The 22,959-nt window shown below is 42.2% G+C and overlaps 1 protein-coding gene across 12 annotated transcripts in view; it reads left to right on the forward strand.

The window, feature by feature from the left end:
- The window catches only part of myo3b (myosin IIIB), a 583,195-nt gene that overhangs the window by 24,487 nt on the left and 535,749 nt on the right, over positions 1-22,959 (forward strand). For 10 of the 12 annotated variants that reach the window (XM_059647251.1, XM_059647253.1, XM_059647245.1 and 7 more), the window contains exon 2: positions 20,969-21,149. In XM_059647251.1, coding sequence (XP_059503234.1) covers positions 21,003-21,149 — 147 coding nt within the window. In that variant the 5' untranslated portion in view covers positions 20,969-21,002. Of the gene's footprint in view, positions 1-497; positions 808-13,831; positions 13,945-20,968; positions 21,150-22,959 lie in introns of those variants that run through there. The other 2 variants (XM_059647249.1, XM_059647250.1) reach the window with 2 other exon arrangements.

A 22,959-nucleotide genomic window follows, 5' to 3' on the forward strand; every position in this document is an offset into this window, starting at 1 on the left:
AACTGTATGAGCAAATGATGTCTTCCTTTTTTGTAAGACTGATTCTGTGGACTTTAGCATACACCTCTGTTTGTACAAATATGTACAAAAGCTCCAAGTGAACAGAATGTACATTGTACTTTTCAAAATACTTCCACATTTATTTTGTTTACTGTGTGGGACATTCTTCATTGGTTATGTTTCATGAACTCCCAATTTTTGCTGTTTGTATATGTATATCTCACAACAGATCTTGGAGAAGGGAGGTGGCAGAATTTTCCCACGACAAAACCAATTAAGTTGAACTCATTTTAAGATTAGAATTAAATTAGTTTGATCTGAGATATAAGTGTGTCTGTTTGCAAAAAGATAAAGTATTTTAAAGTACACATTTCATATTACTAAATCATTTTGTGTCAGGAATAACTCCTAGACGTAACTTGATATCCTTTTAGCCAGATAATGAAGTGCAGTAAAAACCAATATTTAGTTTGATAATAACATTAATACTTTTGCAGGTTACTAATGAGTTTGGTTGCTAAATCAATCAGAAAATCACCTTCAGTAAGAATTGCTGGAATTGAAAGTGTGGAATTAAATAGTTCACATGTATCCTATACTGGAACCGGAACCAGAACCAGAACCAGAACCAATGTAACAAAGTGTGGAGCTGGATGAGCACAGCAGGCCGAGCAGAAAAGCTCACGTTTCAGACCTAGACCGTTCTCGTTATCACAGAACTGATGTCTTGCCTTGTTTCAACACAAATTGGGTTTTACATTACAAGTTGTGGAATGGGCAATAATTGAAAGGAAGCAGTGCTGGATTGTAAGATTGATGTCTTTTTATCATAATTTTTCTAATGCTATGCTTCTAATATTTGTTTACATGCTCGAAAATGATAATGCAAAATCACACAAAACTATTTTCAGTGGCTGTAGAAATATGTAAGTTCTTTAAAAATATCCTGCAGTACTTTGTTTTCATTAAGCAAATCCTAATATGTAGAAATTAAATTTGAGGGATATTTTAATCTTAATTACAGACAGCTAGTTACTTTTATAACAAAGTGTGAAGCTGGATGAACACAGCAGGCCAAGCAGCATCTTAGGAGCACAAAAGCTGACGTTTTGGGCCTAGACCCTTCAGGGTCAACTTTTGTGCTCCTAAGATGCTGCTTGGCCTGTTGTGTTCATCCAGCTCCACACTTTGTTATCTCAGATTCTCCAGCATCTGCAGTTCCCATTATCTATAATTATTTTTATCGTTTGATCTCATGCAAGTTGGCCAAATGATTACCGTGGCAACTAAGATGCTTTGAATTGTATTTCATTCCTAATCAAAATAACCTTCACTAAAAGCAACACTTTAAAAAGAACTGTTTTATTGCATTGTGTTACATTTTTAACAAAACAACAATAGGACTAGACCCGAGATAATGGGAACTGCAGATGCTGGAGAATTCCAAGATAATAAAATGTGAGGATGGATGAACACAGCAGGCCAAGCAGCATCTCAGGAGCACAAAAGCTGACGTTTCGGGCCTAGACCCTTCATCAGACAGGGGGATGGGGAGAGGGAACTGCAATAAATAGGGAGAGAGGGGGAGGCGGACCGAAGATGGAGAGTAAAGAAGATAGGTGGAGAGAGTATAGGTGGGGAGGTAGGGAGGGGATAGGTCAGTCCGGGGAAGACGGACAGGTCAAGGAGGTGGGATGAGGTTAGTAGGTAGATGGGGGAGCGGCTTGGGGTGGGAGGAAGGGATGGGTGAGAGGAAGAACCGGTTAGGGAGGCAGAGACAGGTTGGATTGGCTTTGGGATGCAGTGGGTGGGGGGGAAGAGCTGGGCTGGTTGTGTGGTGCAGTGGGGGGAGGGGACGAACTGGGCTGGTTTAGGGATGCAGTAGGGGAAGGGGAGATTTTGAAACTGGTGAAGTCCACATTGATACCATTAGGCTGCAGGGTTCCCAGGCAGAATATGAGTTGCTGTTCCTGCAACCTTCGGGTGGCATCATTGTGGCAGTGCAGGAGGCCCATGATGGACATGTCATCTAGAGAATGGTAGGGGGAGTGGAAATGGTTTGCGACTGGGAGGTGCAGTTGTTTGTTGCGAACTGAGCGGAGGTGTTCTGCAAAGCGGTCCCCAAGCCTCTGCTTGGTTTCCCCAATGTAGAGGAAGCCACACCGGGTACAGTGGATGCAGTATACCACATTGGCAGATGTGCAGGTGAACCTCTGCTTAATGTGGAATGTCATCTTGGGGCCTGGGATAGGGGTGAGGGAGGAGGTGTGGGGGCAAGTGTAGCATTTCCTGCGGTTGCAGGGGAAGGTGCCGGGTGTGGTGGGGTTGGAGGGCAGTGTGGAGCGAACAAGGGAGTCACGGAGAGAGTGGTCTCTCCGGAAAGCAGACAAGCGTGGGGATGGAAAAATGTCTTGGGTGGTGGGGTCGGATTGTAAATGGCGAAAGTGTCGGAGGATGATGCGTTGTATCCGGAGGTTGGTAGGGTGGTGTGTGAGAACGAGGGGGATCCTTTTAGGGCGGTTGTGGCGGGGGCGGGGTGTGAGGGATGTGTTGCGGGAAATACGGGAGACGCGGTCAAGGGCGTTCTCGATCACTGTGGGGGGAAAGTTGCGGTCCTTAAAGAACTTGGACATCTGGGATGTGCGGGAGTGGAATGTCTTATCGTGGGAGCAGATGCGGCGGAGGCGGAGGAATTGGGAATAGGGGATGGAATACTGCATCCATTGTACCCGGTGCGGCTTCCTCTACATTGGGGAAACCAAGCGGAGGCTTGGAGACCGCTTTGCAGAACACCTCCGCTCAGTTCGCAACAAACAACTGCACCTCCCAGTCGCAAACCATTTCCATTTCCACTCCCCCTCCCATTCTCTAGATGACATGTCCATCACGGGCCTCCTGCACTGCCACAATGATGCCACCCGAAGGTTGCAGGAACAGCAACTCATATTCCGCCTGGGAACCCTGCAGCCTAATGGTATCAATGTGGACTTCACCAGTTTCAAAATCTCCCCTTCCCCTACTGCATCCCTAAACCAGCCCAGTTCGTCCCCTCGCCCCACTGCACCACACAACCAGCCCAGCTCTTTCCTCCCCCCCCCCCCCCCCCCCCCCCCACCCACAGCATCCCAAAACCAGTCCAACCTGTCTCTGCCTCCCTAACCGGTTCTTCCTCTCACCCATCCCTTCCTCCCACCCCAAGCCGCACCCCCATCTACCTACTAACCTCATCCCACCTCCTTGACCTGTCCGTCTTCCCTGGACTGACCTATCCCCTCCCTACCTCCCCACCTATACTCTCTCCACCTATCTTCTTTACTCTCCATCTTCGGTCCGCCTCCCCCTCTCTCCCTATTTATTCCAGTTCCCTCTCCCCATCCCCCTGTCTGATGAAGGGTCTAAGCCCAAAACATCAGCTTTTGTGCTCCTGAGATGCTGCTTGGCCTGCTGTGTTTGTCCAGCTCTACATCTTGTTTTCTGATATGAAGTATAACTTTTTTTCCACAAATGGAGAACATTTAGACTTAATACTACTATTGTTTTTGTTAACTGGTCTATTTTACTTGCGAAATAAATGTCTTTGTCAAGAATTTCCTGTTCTGTTATCAGCATTGATGTAATTATTCAGATAGAAGGGGCAGCCTTAGTAGTGGTGCAATAAAAGCAACAGATATTGGAAATACACTGCAGGTTAACTTGTTCTAAGGGTGACCTATCATCAGATTATTTCAAATTTTCAGAATCTGTAATATAAAGTGCTTTCCTATTTGTGCTTTTACAAACATTTCTCCCCATGACCTTCTCAATAAATGAACCCATACTGAATGAAATTTGTTTGTATAAAATGAGCTACTACTTCCAAGTCAATAGCAGCACTGTTTGTACCATCTACAAGATGCACAGCAGAAATTTACCGAAGTTCTTTAGGCAGCACCTTCCAAATCTCAACCATTACTGTCTAGAGGTACAAGTGTCGTAATTTCCTCCTTCAAGTTGTGCACCATCCTTACTTGGAAAATATCGCTGTTCCTGTAGTGTTGCTGGATCAAAATCCTGGAAATTCCTCTCCAACAGCTTTGTGGGTCTACTGACTGTAAATGGATTGCAATAGTTCATGATGGCAGCTCACCACCACCTTCTCAAGACCACGTAGGCATGGTCAATAAACACTGGCCTAACCAGTGATGTCCATAACCTCAGATAATTGTTTTAAAAATTCAGTCAGAGCCTATGAATGGCAGTGACATAGGGACAGGAGCAAACCATCAGGCCGTTGAGCCTGCTTCATGAGATCAAGGCAGAACATCTATATCAGTGCCACTTTCCTGAGTTATGTCCATTTCTCTTAGTGTCATTAGTATCCAGAAATCTATCAGTTTCTCTGAGCTTCCATAGCCCTCTGGAGTGGACACTTCTAAAGTCACACCACAGCAGACCTTTTTGTATTCATTCATAGGCGTGGATGTCATTGCTAGACAGCGTTTATTGTCCATCTGTAATTGCATTGGGAAGATGCTGTTAGATAATGGACAATGGGAAATAACAAGGAAGGCATTACTGGGGTTGGAAGTAGAACAGAGTGAGGAAGAGGAGGAGGGCTATGCATAGGGAGCCATATCTACTCTGGGTCTTCGGGAAATACTTCAGTGATGGTAACATTACTGAAAAACAACATTTTGTTTGTTTCACCAAGGAGGCCGTCACTGATGTATGTTACCTACTGCAGATGCACTGCAAGATTTATACTGCGGTATCGACAATACTGCCATGACCATTAACCTCTTTATTACCGGTCCTTTGAGCCAGCAGCAAATGACATCATTGACACATTGATACATAATTCTACTGTGAACCAGAGGTTTTGAAGGTTCTGTACGCCACTTCCCTCTAACTCCGCTTTAGGCAGAACAAAGTCAAGAGTCATGGCTTCAGTTACATGGCTGATTACCCCATCTCAGCAAAGTGCTATATATTGCATACACATTACTGTGTATTGTCCATATATATGAATAGGGAAACACCTTGACATTGTTCTCAATCAGGAGTCCGTGTCCTCAATGCATATTTTGTACATTAGCGACGAAATGATATTCTATTAATAATAGCCTTAACTCAATCATCAGTGCCAATTGCCTGTGTCAAGTTTATTTTAAGTAGGTAAGCAACTTTTTGGGAGTTACTGGGTGATGAAGGTTTTCCTGTATGAGCATGAATTATGCTTCCTTGCAGGAATTCAGACATAACCAGATAATTGGTATTGCAATCAGCATAGTCAAGAAATGCTTATGCTGTCTGGGCCGTTCTAGAGGATTGCTGTAATCCATTGCTGATATCCCTTCTATCTGTTGTTTTCTCTGCAACTCTGCCATTATTAGTGACCAGCCTTAATGATCATCACCTAGAAAGCAAGTAGAAGAGGAGAAATAGCACCCTTAGCTGCCAGAGCAGTTGGATACCAACACATTAGGAGAGCTTTACTAACCTTAGCTGCACAAGCCCCAACAATCTTGTAATCGTGACACTGCCATTGGAAACATTTCAAACGGCCAAATTAGGTGACAATGAGTTGGGCTGCCTAGACTGTTCAGCTGCAAATTGTAGCATCTTATTCGAGTTATTTGGGCTGGTTTATGGGGAAAATAAAGATTTGAGTAATTGACAATCATGGAATTATTATGGTTCAATTCATTGTGTCTGCATTGGCTTTTTGAATGAGTTGCATGAATTGGTGTCATTCTCCTCCCCTTTTGATAAAACGCTGCATATTGCTTCCGTTGAAACAATCATCCAGTGCCCTATTGAGCATCACAATTGAACCTGTCCTCATCATACTTCCAGACAGAGCATTCCAATCCCAAACTACTCGCTAAAGTTTCTTCTTTCATCACAATTACTACTGTTACAATTACTCCTAGTGCCATCATGGAAACATACCAAAGAATTGGTTTCACCTTCAGCCTCAAAGTCTCAAATCCTTTATCAACATGTCCCAAGACAAGTTTCTGTCCATCCCTTCATTGAGATCAATGGAAAAGTTCTCCCAAATGTGAAAAATTTCTCTTAACTGGCAAGGCTGACATTGCTGCAGAGATTCAGCATTGCTTACAATCTGTGAGCACCACCATTTGATGTCTACTTAGATGTCTGAGGATGATAATCTTCAGTGACATTGTGCAGAAAACAAAATCCTTGTGCATAAGACAGCATTCCAATTCTTGAATATCGGTTCGAAACTTGGACTGTGTATAAACGATACCCCAAGACCCTCGAAGTATCATTCATGCTGTTTGAGACAGATTCTCCACTGTAGCTGGGAGGACAGGCAGACTAACTTCAACATGCTTGACACAGCTAATAGCACCATTGTTAAGGCCATGGTTGTCGGAAACCAACTCCAATGGGCCAATCATGTACTTAGGATATCTGAGTTCAAACTGCCAGAGCAAATCATCTTTGCCCAGCTCAAGGAAGGTACTCGAATGAAAGGAGAGCACAAGGAAGTGTTCAAAGGCTCCCTGAAGGCTTCCTTTAAGAAATGAAACACACATGTTTCCCATGCATTGATCCTCATTCAGAAGAAAAAAAACTGGCTCAGAGGAAGCTAGTGTATGATGGGACACCATTCTTCAAGAACGCCTGTCAACAAATGGAAGTACAGAAAAGGAATCAGAAAGCAATGCCACTGATCTCAAGCCTGAACAATATTCATTAGTAGTTACAGTTAGTTGGTGGGGGGGGGGGGGAGCAAAGGCCTAGTGGTAATATTGCTGAACTATTAATCCAGAGACCCAGGTAACATTCTGGGACCCAGGTTCAAATCCCACCACGCTAGATGGTGGAATTTGAATTCAGTAAAATATCTGGAATTCTGAATCTAACGATCACCATGAATTCATCGCCAATTGTCAGGAAAAACCCACCTGGTTCACAAATGTCATTTAGGGAAGAAAACTGCCTGGCCTGGCCTACATGTGACTCCAGACCGACAGCAATGTGGTGGACTCTGAACTGCCCTCCAGGCAATTAAGCTTGGACAATAAATGCCACCTGGTCAGAGACACCCTCATTCCGTTAATGAATGAAGGAAAAACAAATCAGTTCTGAAGCAGAGGCATATCAGACTTGAAACATTAACTCTATTTCTCTTTTCATCAGTGCCAAACCGGCTAAGTTTCTCTGATATTTTCTGTAGCTGTAACCTTTGCGGTGTCCTGTCACTTGGCCAGTTTTGTATCCATGTTGTTAATGTCTCTTTTATTCTATGAGCTGTAGCTTTTATTGCAAATCTGATGTGTGGCTGTGCATGGAACACTGTTTGGAAAACGCATCACATTAATTGCAATACTGTCTTCAACCCTCTCTGTGAACTCTTTAAGGAACTCCAAGTTAGTTACACTGGAACAAACACAGTAAATATTAGAGAAATGCAGCTGGTGTCAAAGCATCTGAGAGAGAGAAACAGAATTAATGTTTTGAGTCCATTGTGACTTCTTCAGAAAAACTGTTCTGAAGAGTCGTTTTGGACTGAACATTAATTTGCATTCTTATTCCACGAATACTGCCAGACCTGCTGAGTGTCTCCAGCAAATACAAAGAAATTACTGGAAAATCTCATCAGCTCTGGTAGCATCTGTAGAGAGAAAGCAGAGTTAATGTTTTGAGTTCAGTGTTCTAAACAAGAGTCACTGAAACCATAAAATTAACTCTGCTATCTCCAACGATGCTGCCAGACTTGCAGAGTTTTTCCAGCAATCTGCTTTTGGTTTTGATTTCCAGAATTCACAGTTCTTTGTTTTTGTTTTGTTTAGAGTTTCTCCAGTATTTTGGTTGTATCGGATTTCCAACATCTGAATGGTGTTATACATTTGTGCAGCCATCAGTGTACCTCCCCACTTCTGACCTTTATAATGATGGGAAAGTCATTGAAACAGTTGGGTCAAGGACAGTACTCTAAGGAAGCCCTACAGAGATGTCATGGAGCTGAGATGACTGACGTCCCACAACCACAACTATTTTCCTTCGTACATGTTTAGACCAAGGCAGTAACGTGGTCAGGAGCTGAGTGGCCCTGATAGGGACTCAAACTGAATGCCAGTGAGCAGATTATCACTAAGCAGATGCTGCTTGATAGCATTGTTGAAGACACCTCTGTCAGTTTACTGTTGGAGTTATGGAGTCATACAGCATGGAAACAGACCCTTCAGTCCAACTAGTCCACCTGACCATGTTCTCAAACTAAACTAGTTCCACTTAGAACATAGAACATAGAACATTACAGCACAGTACAGGCCCTTCGGCCCTCGATGTTGTGCCGACCTGTCACACCGATCTCAAGCCCATCTAACCTACACTATTCCATGTACGTCCATATGCTTGTCCAATGACAACTTAAATGTACCTAAAGTTGGTGAATCTACTACCGTTGCAGGCAAAGCATTCAATTCCCTTACTACTCTCTGAGTAAAGAAACTACCTCTGACATCTGTCCTATATCTTTCACCCCTCAATTTAAAGCTATGCCCCCTCGTGCTGGCTGTCACCATCCTAGGAAAAAGGCTTTCCCTATCCACCCTATCTAACCCTCTAATTATTTTATATGTTTCAATTAAGTCACCTCTCAACCTTCTTCTCTGTAATGAAAACAGCCTCAAGTCTCTCAGACTTTCCTCGTAAGACCTTCCCTCCATACCTGGCAACATCCTAGTAAATCTCCTCTGCACCCTTTCCAAAGCTTCCACGTCCTCCTTACAATGCGGTGACCAGAACTGTACACAATACTCCAAGTGTGGCCGCACCAGAGTTTTGTACAGCTTCACCATAACCTTTTGGTTCCGGAACTCGATCCCTCTATTAATAAAAGCTAAAACATTGTATGCTTTCTTAACAGCCCTGTCAACCTGGGTGGCAACTTTCAAGGATCTGTGTACATGGACACCGAGATCTCTCTGCTCATCTACACTGCTAAGAATCTTACCATTAGCCCAGTACTTTGCCTTCCTGTTACTCCGACCAAAGTGCATCACCTCACACTTGTCTGCATTAAACTCCATTTGCCACCTCTCAGCCCAGCTCTGCAGCTTATCTATGTCTCTCTGCAACCTACAGCATCCTTCGTCACTATCCACAACTCCACCGACCTTAGTGTCGTCTGCAAATTTACTAAGCCATCCTTCTACGCCCTCATCCAGGTCATTTATAAAAATGACAAACAGCAGTGGACCCAACACCGACCCTTGCGGTACACCACTAGTAACTGGTCTCCAGGATGAACATTTCCCATCAACTACCACCCTCTGTCTTCTTTCAGCAAGCCAATTTCCGATCCAGACTGCTATATCTCCCACAATTCCATTCCTCCACATTTTGTACAATAGCCTACTGTGGGGAATCTTATCGAACACCTTGCTGAAATCCATATACACCACATCAACCGGTTTACTCTCATCTACCTGTTTGTTCACCTTCTCAAAGAACTCAATAAGGTTTGTGAGGCACGACCTTCCCTTCACAAAACCGTTCTGACTATCCCTAATCAATTTATTCTTTTCTAGATGATTATAAATCCTATCCCTTATAACCTTTTCCAACACTTTACCAACAACTGAGGTAAGGCTCACTGGTCTATAATTACCAGGGTTGTCTCTACTCCCCTTCTTGAACAGGGGAACCACATTTGCTATCCTCCAGTCGTCTGGCACGATTCCTGTAGACAATGACAAGTTAAAGATCAATGCCAAAGGCTCGGCAATCTCCTCCCTGGCTTCCCAGAGGATCCGAGGATAAATCCCATCCAGCCCAGGGGACTTATCTATCTTCACCCTCTGTAGGATTTCTAATACCTCTTCCTTGTAAACCCCAATCCCACCTAGGCTAGTAGCCTGTATCTCAGTATTTTCCTTGACAACATTGTCGTTTTCTAGAGTGAATACTGTTGAAAAATATTGATTTAGTGCTTCCCCTATCTCATCTGACTCCACACACAACTTAGCACTACTATCCTTGATTGGGCCTAATCTTACTTTCGTCATTCTTTCATTCCTTAAACACCTATAGAAAGCCTTAGGTTTTACCCTGATCCTATCCGCCAACAACTTCTCATGTCTCCTCCTGGCTCTTCTGAGCTCTCTCTTTAGGTCTTTCCTGGCTACCTCGTAGCCGTCATTGCCCTAACTGAGCCTTCACATCTCATCCTAACATAAGCCTTCTTCTTCCTCTTGACCAGAGATTCCACCTCCTTCGTAAACCACGGCTCCCGCACTCTACAGCTTCCTCCCTGCCTGACAGGTACATATTTATCTAGGACACACAGGAGCTTTGCCTTGAATAAGCTCCACATTTCTAATGTGCCCATCTCCTGCAGTTTCCTTCCCCATTCTATGCTCCCTAAATCTTACCTAATCTCATCGTAATTGCCTTTCCCCCAGCTATAACTCTTGCCCAGTGGTATACACCTATCTCTTTCCATCACGAAAGTAAACATAACTGAATTGTGATTGCTATCACCAAAGTGTTCACCTACTTCCAAATCTAACACCTGGCCGGACTTATTACCCAGTACCAAATCTAATGTGGCTTCACCCGTTGTTGGCCGATCTACATACTGTGTCAGGAAGCCGTCCTGCACACTCTGGACAAAAACTGACCTTTCTATAGTACTCGAACTATAGTGTTCCCAGTCAATATTTGGAAAGTTGAAGTCCCTCATGACAACTACTCTGTCTCTCTCGCTCCTATCGAGAATCATCTTTGCTATCCTTTCCTCTACATCTCTGGAACTATTCGGAGGCCTATAGAAAACTCCCAACAGGGTGACCTCTCCTTGGCTGTGTTTGGCTCATATCTCTCCGAACCTTATCTGTTCATGTACTAATCCAAATGTCTTATCCACCTCTTCCTCTGGCAGTTCATTTCACTCAAACCATTCTGTGTAAAATAAAAGTTGCCTGCCATGTCCATTTTAAAACTTTCCCATCTAACCTTAAAAATATACCCCCTATTGGTGAATTCCCCCACTTTCGGGAAAAGACCTTTGCTATTCACCTTATCTGTGTCCCTCTTGATTTTATAAACTTCGACAATGTCACCCCTCAACCTCCTGCTTTTTGTATACAGGACATAGCTGAGTACTTTTTCACATTGCTGGGTAGATGCCAGTGTTGTAGTCATACTGGAACAGCTTAGCAAGGAGTGCAGTAAGTTCTGGAGCACAAGTTTTCAGTATTATCGCCATAACATTGTCAGGGTTCTTAGGCTTTTCAATGTCCAGTGTCTTTATGCATTTCTTGACATTGCATGGAATGAACTAAATTGGCTGAAGACTGTCATCTGAGGTGCTTGGAACTGCTGGTGGTGGCTGAGGTATGTTCAGTTGGCACTTCTGGCTGAAGATGATTGCAAATACTTTAGCCTTATCTTTTGTGCTGATGCACTGGGCTATGACATCATTTCAGGATGAAGATGTTTGTGGAGCTTCCTCCTCCAATGAGTTGTTTGCTTGTCCACCACCATTCATGACAACTTATACCTGTCTGGTTGTAGAACTTCTTAGCTTTGTCTAGCACTTGCCGTTTATAATGTTTGACGCACAAGTAGTCCGGTTGTGTAGCTTCACCAGGTTGAAACCTCATTTTTAGTTGTGCCTGGCACTACTCTTGTCTTGTCCTCTTCCATTCATCTTTGATTCAGGGTTGATCCCCTGGCTTGATGGCAGTGGTAAAGTGAGGAAATATGCTAGCCCATATGATTTCACATTGTGTTGGAGTACAGTTTGGTTGCTGCTAATGGCCTAAAGGCTCCATGGATGCCCAGCCTTGAGATGCTAGATCTGTTTGAAATCTATCCCATTTTAGCACTGTGACATCCCACACAGCACAATGGAGGGTATTCTGAATCTCAAGATTGGATGTGGACTCCACAAGACTGTGTGGCTGTCACACTTCTCATTCTTAGCATTATTATTGTGGATAACTATCAAATGTGATCTTTTTTTCCCTCTTGTTAGTTCCCTCATCACCTGCTGCAGACCCTGTCCAATTCAGTCAGCATTGCAGCTGCCAAGCCATTCTTGGTGGTGGATGTTGAAGTACCCCCACCCAGTGTACAACCTCTGTGCTTTTACTGAAGTCTCTGTTTCTTCCAAGTGTTTATTGACATAGAATATTGATTCATCAACCAAGTGGGATTTATGTGGTATTGACCTGGAGGTTTCTTTCCCATGTGAGACCTGATTGCATGAAATTTCATAGTCTGGAGTCAATGTTGAGAACTCCTAGGGCTGCTCCCTTCCAACTGTATAGCACTACACTGTCACCTCGTGCTTTGGGAACAGGACATAACCAACGATGGTGATGATCCTCTCTGATGAAGGGTTTAGGCCCGAAACATCAGCTTTTGTGCTCCTGAGATGCTGCTTGGCGTGCTGTGTTCATCCAGCCTCACATTTTATTATCTTGGATTCTCCAGCATCTGCAGTTCCCATTATCATGGTGATGCTATTGTAGGCTATGATTCTGTAAGTATGACTATGTCAGCTGTTGCTTAATGAGTCTGTGAGACAGCTCTCCCAGTTTTGGCAGTAGCCTCCAGATGTTAGTAAGGAGGACTTTTCAGAGCGACTGGACTGTGTTTGTTGATGTTGTTTCTGGTGCTTTCGTCTATTCCAATTGGTGCACGAAGTCTTATTCTTTTTACTTTCTTGCTTGCTACACTGCTTTAGAGGGCAGGTGATTAGACTACATTTGATGGCCCTCCTTTTAAAGGGCATTAATGGACCAGTTGTGTTTTTCTTACAAAGGACTCATAGTCCTCATTAGATATTTTTAATTCCTTATTTTTAATGAATATTTATTTTTGTTCTGCCATATGCCATGGTGGAATTTGAACCCAGATCCCCAGAACACTACCTGGACTATTAGTTCAGTGACAATACCGCAAGGCCCTCATTCCTCTCTCAGGATTAAAAGGGGTTTGTGGCACTAATTATTGACTCCTACATTGAATACCTAATCTTAAATATGGAAAATTGATGGTCTTTAGCGCACTTTAAAAATCATATCTGGTCAAACCTTAGTGTGTAGTTTAACACATGAAATTCTTCAGTGTGCCTTCATTACAAATTTAGGATTAAAGCAAGTTATCAATTATTTAGAGTTTAGCTGATCAGACAAGAACTTCAAATTCTTTTGTTAAGGCATTGCTGGTACATACCCCTTTTAATCCTGATGCAGGTGACCAAATCAGTTGATCCTGTAAAGTAAAAGTCTTGCAATGCAAATACCTTAGTAAATTTACTTATTCAATTTTTGATCAATATAGTTCATCTGTTAATGTTGATATTTCTGATATTTCATACGCAGCAATAAATAACTCTACTGCTAAAAATAGTTCTGCACTTGTAACCTCTTAGGTAAGCATTGTGTAATGAAGCCAACAAGATAGTAATTTTATATGACAACTATTTTCATATTCCTTCCTTTGCATGGCAGCTAAATTATGGGCATGTCATTGTATAGAAGATGAGGGCATTTTAGCTGTATAACCGCCACTTTATTGTGACTTTATTGTAACGAGGCTCTCATGTTGCATTCAATTTTTGAATCTATAAGTACATGTGTTAAGTTGCTTACAGTACTAAACAGGCTTATTTGCAGCATTTTCAAATAGCAATGTTTGTCTTTCTGCAATGGTCAGTAAATGTGATAAACTTGGTTAATTAATTATTTTTATTGAATGCAAATTTAAATGTTTAAAATGACAAATCTGACATTGTTTTAAAATTTACAATTAAATTATTGAAAAGCTGTTCATGTTAATGTTCTTTTAATGTTACAGTAACCTACTGTGGATGACACTGGACTAGTAATTTAATAAAGCATCATGAATTCAAATCCTACCGTATACGGAATTTGAATCAATAAATGAAGTCATTTCTAGACTGACATCAGAAAGGTGACAATGAAAGTTGATATTACAAAAGCTTCATGAATGCCCTTGAGAAAAGGAAAGGCTTAACTACCCCATCCAGCCCAATCCACACTTCTACATTGGTTGCTGTAGCATATATTCTAAGAGCAAATAATAATAAATTCAAAATTGACATACATTTAATCCATAGCCTTCAGCTTCATTCATAATGTTCTCGTTTTAAACTTACAAGTAAAAGGATCATATTTCCATTTAAAATTTTTCATTTCTTTTGAGCTCTGAAGAACTCACATTGAACTTGAAACGTTAAATTTGTTTCTCTCTTCACGAATGCTGCCAGATTGCTAAATTTCTCCATCGTTTTGTTTTTAAGAGTTCCATTTAGTTTCCTTTACAAAAAGTAATCCTAGAAGGACCAGCAATTATTTAAAAGCTCCGAACGCTTGTAGCAGAATACTTGTAGTCTGTAATTGAGTCCATTTTTTCCAGACATGTCTCCGTTACCATGCATACTTTCTTCCAAAGCTGCATTCCCGAGCCTCAAAAAGGCTTGCAGTTCTGTGATATGAATATAGTCAGCATCTTTTTCTCCATCTTCAAAGTCACCACAGTAGATAATCTGATATTCAATGTTGCTTCTCATTGGACCAAGCCTCGACCAGGCACTGACACATATACACAAGCATTACAAGCTAGTCAAAGAATTTGGATAGAATAACGTATGTTAAATCTAAAAGCCTTTAAATTACTTCAAACGGGGGAGGACTGAAATCTTTATCTCTGTTAACAATTTGTGAGACTTTTGCTCTATGTATACCATGTGGTAATGTTTTTGTTGAATCACCTTGTGCATTTGTTGTAAACGTTCAATGAGTGCTGATTTCAGAGATTTATGATAAATGCTGTGGATAATGAGGACACTGAGAAGGTGATGTTTCCATACTGCTGGTTGACTATTTACTGCAGTACAATCGCAACCATCACAGCATCAACAAAAAGTCCACGAGTGAGATCAGTTTGTAGATGCTGCAAATTCTAGTTCCTTCTGCCCAAATATTATTGTGTGTTTCTTAACTAAACAAAGTTGCCAGTGATGGAATGATTTGGACATGCTACTGTATGTTGTAGGTTTATGAGTAGTTTAGACAAAGCCCGTCAGTTTTTTAAAACTGAGCCATTAATTTTTAGATGTTTCCATAGGTGAAGTGCATTCTTTGTACAATCCACTGGCAAGCACGTGAGGTGTATGAAAATGTTTGGAAAATCCTGGATTGGTCTAATAGTTAATCATCCCTGAAATCATGCATGGAGGTTTTTTGGCAATCAGATGGCAATTCTGCTGTTGGAGACATGGTGACTCTGCAGTCAACATTCATTACAGATTCCTAAATTACACTCACTGGGATCACTACCTTTCATTTCATACAGCTTTTCCGTAGTAAGTGATGACACCTTTGCAGATAAGTAAATCCTGCCACATTTACATAGAACATAGAACATTACAGCACAGTACAGGCCCTTCGGCCCTCGATGCTGTGCTGACCTGTCATACCGATCTCAAGCCCATCTAACCTACACTATTCCATGTACGTCCATATGCTTATCCAATGACGACTTAAATGTACCCAAAGTTGGCGAATCTACTACCGTTGCAGGCAAAGCGTTCAATTCCCTTACTACTCTCTGAGTAAAGAAACCACCTCTGACATCTGTCCTATATCTTTCACCCCTCAATTTAAAGCTATGCCCCCTTGTGCTCGCTGTCACCATCCTAGGAAAAAGGTTCTCCCTATCCACCCTATCTAACCCTCTAATTATTTTATATGTTTCAATTAAGTCACCTCTCAACCTTCTTCTCTGTAATGAAAACAGCCTCAAGTCCCTCAGCCTTTCCTCGTAAGACCTTCCCTCCATACATGGCAACATCCTAGTAAATCTCCTCTGCACCCTTTCCAAAGCTTCCACATCCTTCTTATAATGCGGTGACCAGAACTGTACACAATACTCCAAGTGCGGCCGCACCAGAGTTTTGTACAGCTTCACCATAACCTCTTGGTTCCGGAACTCGATCCCTCTATTAATAAAAGCTGAAACACTGTATGCCTTCTTAACAGCCCTGTCAACCTGGGTGGCAACTTTCAAGGATCTGTGTACATGGACACCGAGATCTCTCTGCTCATCTACACTGCTAAGAATCTTACCATTAGCCCAGTACTTTGCCTTCCGGTTACTCCTACCAAAGTGCATCACCTCACACTTGTCTGCATTAAACTCCATTTGCCACCTCTCAGCCCAGCTCTGCAGCTTATCTATGTCTCTCTGCAACCTGCAGCATCCTTCGTCACTATCCACAACTCCACTGACTTTAGTGTCGTCTACAAATTTACTAACCCATTTAGAAATTTATGTTGTGATTTTAGAAATTGAGTTGCGTATTTACTTGCTTTAGAATGGCTAATTTAGTGCATTTTCATTTTGGATGTTCTGTTTCTTGTTTCATATTAAAGCATTGGTTTGCTTGTCAAACTTTTTTTTTACACACTTACCTATTTTATTTCTTTTCTCCTCGTGGCACTTCCTAACTTTTCTTTTAAGCAACTTACAGATTTCATTTTCTTGGAATTCTTCTCATGCTCTGGGCTTTGGAAAACATGGAGAAATGCTAGCAGAATTAACAAAAGGCAGAGTCACGTGCATTACAGATGGACTTTCATCACATATCATTAGCTAGTGGGAGGGATATGTATGTGTGTGTTTATAGAGCCTGCCGTTTTATTTGCACGTTCTTGAAGATCTGTCATCAATATTTTACCAGGAAGACAATAATGTAACTGTGTCTTCCTCTTCTGCAACAAAAACAGAAATTGCTGGCGAAACTCAGCAGGTCTGGCAACATCTATGGAGAGAAAGCCGAGTTCATATTTCAAGACCATTGATCCTTCTTCAGAACTTACAGTAGCCTGGGAAAGGTGGTAAATGTGATGATGGCAGGTTGGGGGATGAAAAGGAGTGAACAGATGGGTGGAGTCAGAACCCAGTGAGAGAGAGAGAGAGAGAAAGAGAGACACGGTAAAGTAGACAAAGGGATGGTTGATACGAAACGAGGAAAGGAAATAAGTTGATTGAGGACAATGAGCAGATGAGAATTGGTTGGCTATGCCGAAAGCAGCTAATATTATGATGGAGCCTGGGGTGTGGGGTGGGTAAAAGACAGGGAAGAAAGTGTCCAGTTTGTAAAGTTATTGAACTCTGTATTAAGTCCTGAAGGCTGCAGAGCGCCCATGTGCAAGATAGGATGCCGTTCTTCCAGCTTGTGCTGAGCCTCACGGAACACTGCAGCAGGCCCAAACAGAAATGTTGGCAAGGGAGCATGCTAGTGGTGTTGGAATGTCAAACAACTGCAAGTTTGGGATCGTTTTTGCTGACAGAATGCAGGTGTTCACCAAAGCGGCCACCCAGTCTGCATTTTGTCTTCCCAGAGTAGGAGAGACAACGTGAGCAGTGCATACAGTGGAGGAGATTGAGTGAAATGCAGATGAATTACTGCTTCACATAGAAGGTGTGTCCAAAGCCTTGGTTAGTGAGGAAGGAGGTAAAGGTGCGAATATTGCACCTTTTGTGATTGCATGGGAAGGAGGCATGGGGAAATATTGGGAGTGGAGAAGGAGTGGACGAGAGTATTTAAGAGGGAATGATCCCTGCAAAATGCTGATGAGAATGAGGAGGGGAATATGTGTCTGGTGACATCCTGCTGGAGGTAGCAGAAATGCCAGATTATGATCCTTTGGATGCAGATGCTGGAGAGATGAAAAGTAAGAACTCTGGGACCTTATCAGCTGTGGGGAGGGAACAAAAGGAGTGAAGGGAATGGGCACTACTAAAGACCCTGCCAACCATGGTGGTGGGGAATCCTCGACTTGAGGAAAATGGTGGACTTTTCAGGCATCCCAACTGCTCTTCTCTTCTGCAGTTTCATTTTCACATTTTGGCTTGAAATTTGACTTCATATGGCCTGCTTTTTCGCTGCCAGATATGAGATTGTACCTACAAACAGGTGTCTGTGTCTCAGACGTAAAGTTCTGGTGCTGACTATACCAGTTGGGATTTTGGTGAGGATATTAGTTTGCATGCATGGAATGACCCCAGAGGTGTGCATTTCTAGGATGATTGTGACATGTACTTTTGCAGTCATGCCAGCTATACCATTTTAAAGTTTAATGCTCAGCTGCAGAAAGGATCCTGCTGTACCATTGCTATTTCATGCAGCGTTTGGATTGGAACAACTGGGACTGTGAAAGTTGCCAATTTCTTGAGGTTCTGTGCAATTTAGCTCTTTTCAAATTGCCTTGGGAAACATCTGGCAGATCATCTGACAGCAGTATAACAGTTTCCAGGGCAGGTTCCTGTAATGTTCTAGATGACTATTCATGTTTTTAATTGTACTCTCTCTGAGACAACATTTATAGTCATGCTACAAATTAGTAAAAGCTATCATCAAGGTATAATGAATGACACTCTATTCAAAGCTGTTAACCATGTCTTCCTGCTTATCCAATATTTTCTGTTGCTGGAACCAACTCACTTAAGAGACTATTTTATCTTGAGTGGGACATTAGGCTCAACATTTTGTGTTTGGAATGCCTGATCCCTTTATAATGACCAAATTATTGAGAATGCAGCAAATTATTATAATTTTGGAAACCTTACCAAAGTTTCCAGATACATCCATACTACTTAATTATCATTTATCCCTTTGTTACACCCTATGACAACTGATACTCCCTGCCAGCATGACTAACATATGTCCCTAACATTCTTATGACCTCCTACTGCCCTGTTAGAAAGTTGTTCAGCTTATTGCAGGCACTGTATCCTTGGGAACTGCGATCGTATTCATCTTGGTGATGTTGATAGGAGAAATTATTTCTACTGACCTGTAACCTGCCCAGTGACTAGTGAATCATGAGAAACCATGAATTCTGTATCCTCACAACATATCAGGGTCTTGGTGTGTTTCTGCAGTGTATCTTGCAGACGATACATGCTGTTACTCTGTGTTGGCGATGGAAGTAATGAATATTTAAAGTGGCAATGGGGTACCAATCAAAAGGGCTGCTTTGACCTAGATGATGATGAGATTCCTGCAAGTCATTGGAGCTGCACTCATCCAGACAAGTGGAAAGTATTCCATCACATTCACTATCCTAGAGTGCGGTGGATGTCAGGGCATTTAGGTTGAGGACAGAGACAGATTTTTAATTAGTAATGTGTTGAAGAGCTATGGGAAGTGGCAGGAAAGTGAAGCTGAGGCTGAGAGGAGAATAGTCATGATCCTACTGATGTAACGGCTCAAGGAACTGAATGGCCTATTCCTGCTCCTAGTTCTTAGGCTTTTATTTGGGAGCTGCTTGGAAGAGGCCTTTGGGTTTTTTAGGTGTTTTTCTCAAGCGCTGTTGAAGGAGTTGACCATGAATTCAGCTTGATTGAGTGTACAGATCATCTGCATACTGGAGCTCAGTGATTGAATTGGAATTATTTTGGTTTTGGATTGAATTTCTAATGTCAGACAGCTGCAAATGCTTCATTCGATATGTTTAAGCCTGAGATACTTTTGGTTTCTCAATGAATCACAGAGGTGAGGGGGGTGGGCAAGAAAATGTGGTTGAAGCTAATTGGGCATGATCATATTTTCTGGAGTAGGTCATTTGATCTACTGCTGTTCTATATCCTATGTTCTTTCCTTTGATTATCCCACTGTCAGAAATAGTTTCTCTATATTTGTCTTTTTGAACCCTTTATCATTTTAAATAATCTTTCAATTCAGATTTCACACACCCACAGTATTTTGCTTTTGAATTTGCAATATTCGTGATAAACGGTGGCTCAGTGGTTAGCACTGCAGCCTCACAGTGCCAGGGACCCGGGTCCAATTCCAGCCTCGGGCGACTGTCTGTGTGGAGTTTGCACATTCTCCCCGTGCCTGCGTGGGTTTCCTTCGGGTGCTCCGGTTTCCTCCCACAGTCCAAAGATGTGCAGGCTAGATGGATCGACCGTGCTAAATTGCCCATAGTGTTCAGGTGTGGGTTATGGGGGATGGGTCTGGGTGGGATGCTTCAAGGGGTGGTGTGGACTTGTTGGGCCGAAGGGCCTGTTTCCGCACTGTAGGGAATCTAATCTAATCTAAACTTTTATAGATTTGAATTTTTGGGAGGTGTTAATCAGAATGGTGAATTGCAGAATACAACACTATCTTTTAAACTTGGATTAAAATTTAAAGGGCCCCTGCTACTTGGTTTGCAGGTGCGTGGGGCCCAAACATTTCCCTGAGAAGTTTTCCCATCCCTAACATGTTCTCAATCATAATGGTGGGGTGAAGCCAGGGTGAATTAATGACCTTCTCCATGCTGCCTTAAATCTTAGCGGTGTGTGGCATGTGGATAGGCCAAGTTGGTGTATCAGTCCAGTAGATCATCCTGCATTTTCCTCAGTGGTCCGTTTTCTAGTTTGGTGATATTTTCTGCATCACCTCTCCACCTGCCTCCACCATACCCCCACCAACCCCCACCGTCACCCCTATACAGCCTCCTAAAATAGCCCAGCCTTTACATCAAGAACCCCTAACCATCTCTTGCTCCAAGGCCTCCCCTCCTGTCCCTACTGCAAAACCCTTACATTTACCTCCTCCTTGGCTATAGATCTTCTAAAACCTGAGAAATTTGAGGATTGACTGCATGCAGTTCCAGCAGTGACCATCATTCTGTGGTACTGCTGGAACTATGGAGCTGCCAGTCAATCCTGAGTGGGAGTTAGAAATCTTGCTGCCAGCCATTTAGCACTCCAATGAGTTTGAGGCAGCATGCATCTATGGGGATATGTTTTTTTGCTAACTAGCTGGTGAAGAGGGAAATTCTGCCTTTAATTACGTTAATAAGTTTACCTTGTTTCTAAAGATAAGCTGTTTCTGAATCACATCGAGACGAACAATAGCAATATGAACAGTTAACAGCTTTAAGGCTGAGATATTAACACTTTATATTTGTTCTTCCAGGAAATTGTTTTATGGATCCTTCCAAAATACCAACATGATCGGACTTGAGACATTGCCAGATCCCACAAATATCTGGGAAATTGTACAGACAATTGGAAAAGGAACCTATGGAAAAGTCTACAGAGTTTCGAATACGAAAGATGGTAGCCAAGCCGCTGTCAAAGTGCTGGATCTCATCACTGTTAGTATTTAGAAATTTTATAAACTTGTTTCAGACTTCCTGGTATTGTGAGATTCTGCTTTTGAACCGCATCTGACAAACAATGTGCGCTCTTCATATTTCCTTTCCAACGTACCTCTATCCTTTTGACAGGGTTAACTTCACCAGGAAATTTCAGTTGTAGGGGTGACCAATTAGAGGAAGGGAATGCTAGAATCTGAGAGGGGCTACTTTTGCTATCTCAGGCTGGTTCTCTCTTATCTTCACTGCTGATACATGCACTGATTTGGAGGAGCAGTGAGCCATTTGAAGTGGGGGTGTTGAGTTGGTCACTGGGGGTTCCTTTTGTTAAGCCGAGGCCTAAAAGGGTGGGAGGGCATCTTCCAGGCGAGAAGGCAACTGCAAGAGGGGTGAGGGCAAAATAATGGAGGTTACAAGAAGAGTGCGGGTGTAGGCAAGGGGAGGGGGTCAGCGGGAGCTGCAAGGCGGATAAGAGGAAAACAACAACAGGAGGGGATTTTGTGAGGAAGGCTATACAAGAGAGGGAGTTTCAAACCTGTCAACAAAGGAATACTTGACTAACCGGGAGTCAGGAAAACTTTGAAATCACTGAAATAATGAATTTCATGAAAATGAGTGTGAAATCTCTGGCTAAAAGCTGCATTGGGGGGGTTTGTGATGGAGCAGCTGCTTTTGTAACAGACACTGTCAATTGTTAATATTAATTTTGAGGTTGAAATACAATATAGAGTAAAACAGGGAATAACTCCCTTATAAAAAACTTGCAGCATTGCACTTTTGCAAAAGACAAACTAGCTGTGTTCTTACCAGTCTGTGGAAGATATATGCAAGGTTTTTTCTCAGTAATTAAACACGTCAGACATTTTGAAAAATGCCTGTTGCTAACTTAAACCTGTTTTCTTATGTTGGTTTAAATTCTGTGACATATATTTTCCTCATGTTGTGACTTCAGATACAATTGAGGCTTGATAATTTTTGAAGATATGATGAATTATTTTACTTGTGCATCGATGGGTCCATGTATCCTTTATGTCAACTCAAATTGGAAAGGTATTATTATTCCATGACTGTGTCACCCAAGAAATTAGAACAAAGAACACAGATTTTGGATATATGAAACAAAAACTGGAATTTGCTGGAGAAACTCAGCATGTCTGGCAGCATCAATGGAGAGAAAACAGAGTTAATGTTACAAGCCCAGTGACCCTTCTTCAGAACTGGAGCTCCAACAATTTCAGTTTTTATATGTAATGAATTAGGCAGTAAGAATGAAAAACAAGTCCCTGAAAACAAAAACATTGTGTCCCAAAATCCAAACTTTGCCCTTAAAACAGCCCTTGGTGGGGGTGGCGGAAACTCTTGACCCTTGCCTTCAAACAATGTCCCTCCCTAATTCTGTAAACTCCTCCAACTCCAAATCTGTCTGCGATATTTCTGCTCCTCTAATTCTGGACTCTTTCAGTTTCCCAATTGCAATTCCTCCAACTCTGGTGGCCGTGCATTCAGTTGCTTCAAACCCAAGCTCTGGAAAACCCTAACTATACGGTTTCAGTATCTTTTCCTCACTTTTCTCATTTAAGACATTTCTGAAATCCAACCTCATCCACAAAGCTTTAGGTCATCATGCCTAAAATGTCCTTGTATGGTTATGTGTCATACATTGTTTTATAGTACTCTTGTGAAGTGCCTTGGGATGTTTCATTATTTTCAATAGTTATAATAGTTAACTGTCTTGTATAGACGTCAATTGTTTGTTTTAACTGAAATTTATTTTACCAATGTTTCCTTGTTCTAATATACGCACTTTAGA

This window comes from Stegostoma tigrinum, chromosome 7, assembly GCF_030684315.1.
Source record: "Stegostoma tigrinum isolate sSteTig4 chromosome 7, sSteTig4.hap1, whole genome shotgun sequence".
Classification (NCBI taxonomy): Eukaryota; Metazoa; Chordata; class Chondrichthyes; order Orectolobiformes; family Stegostomatidae; genus Stegostoma; species Stegostoma tigrinum.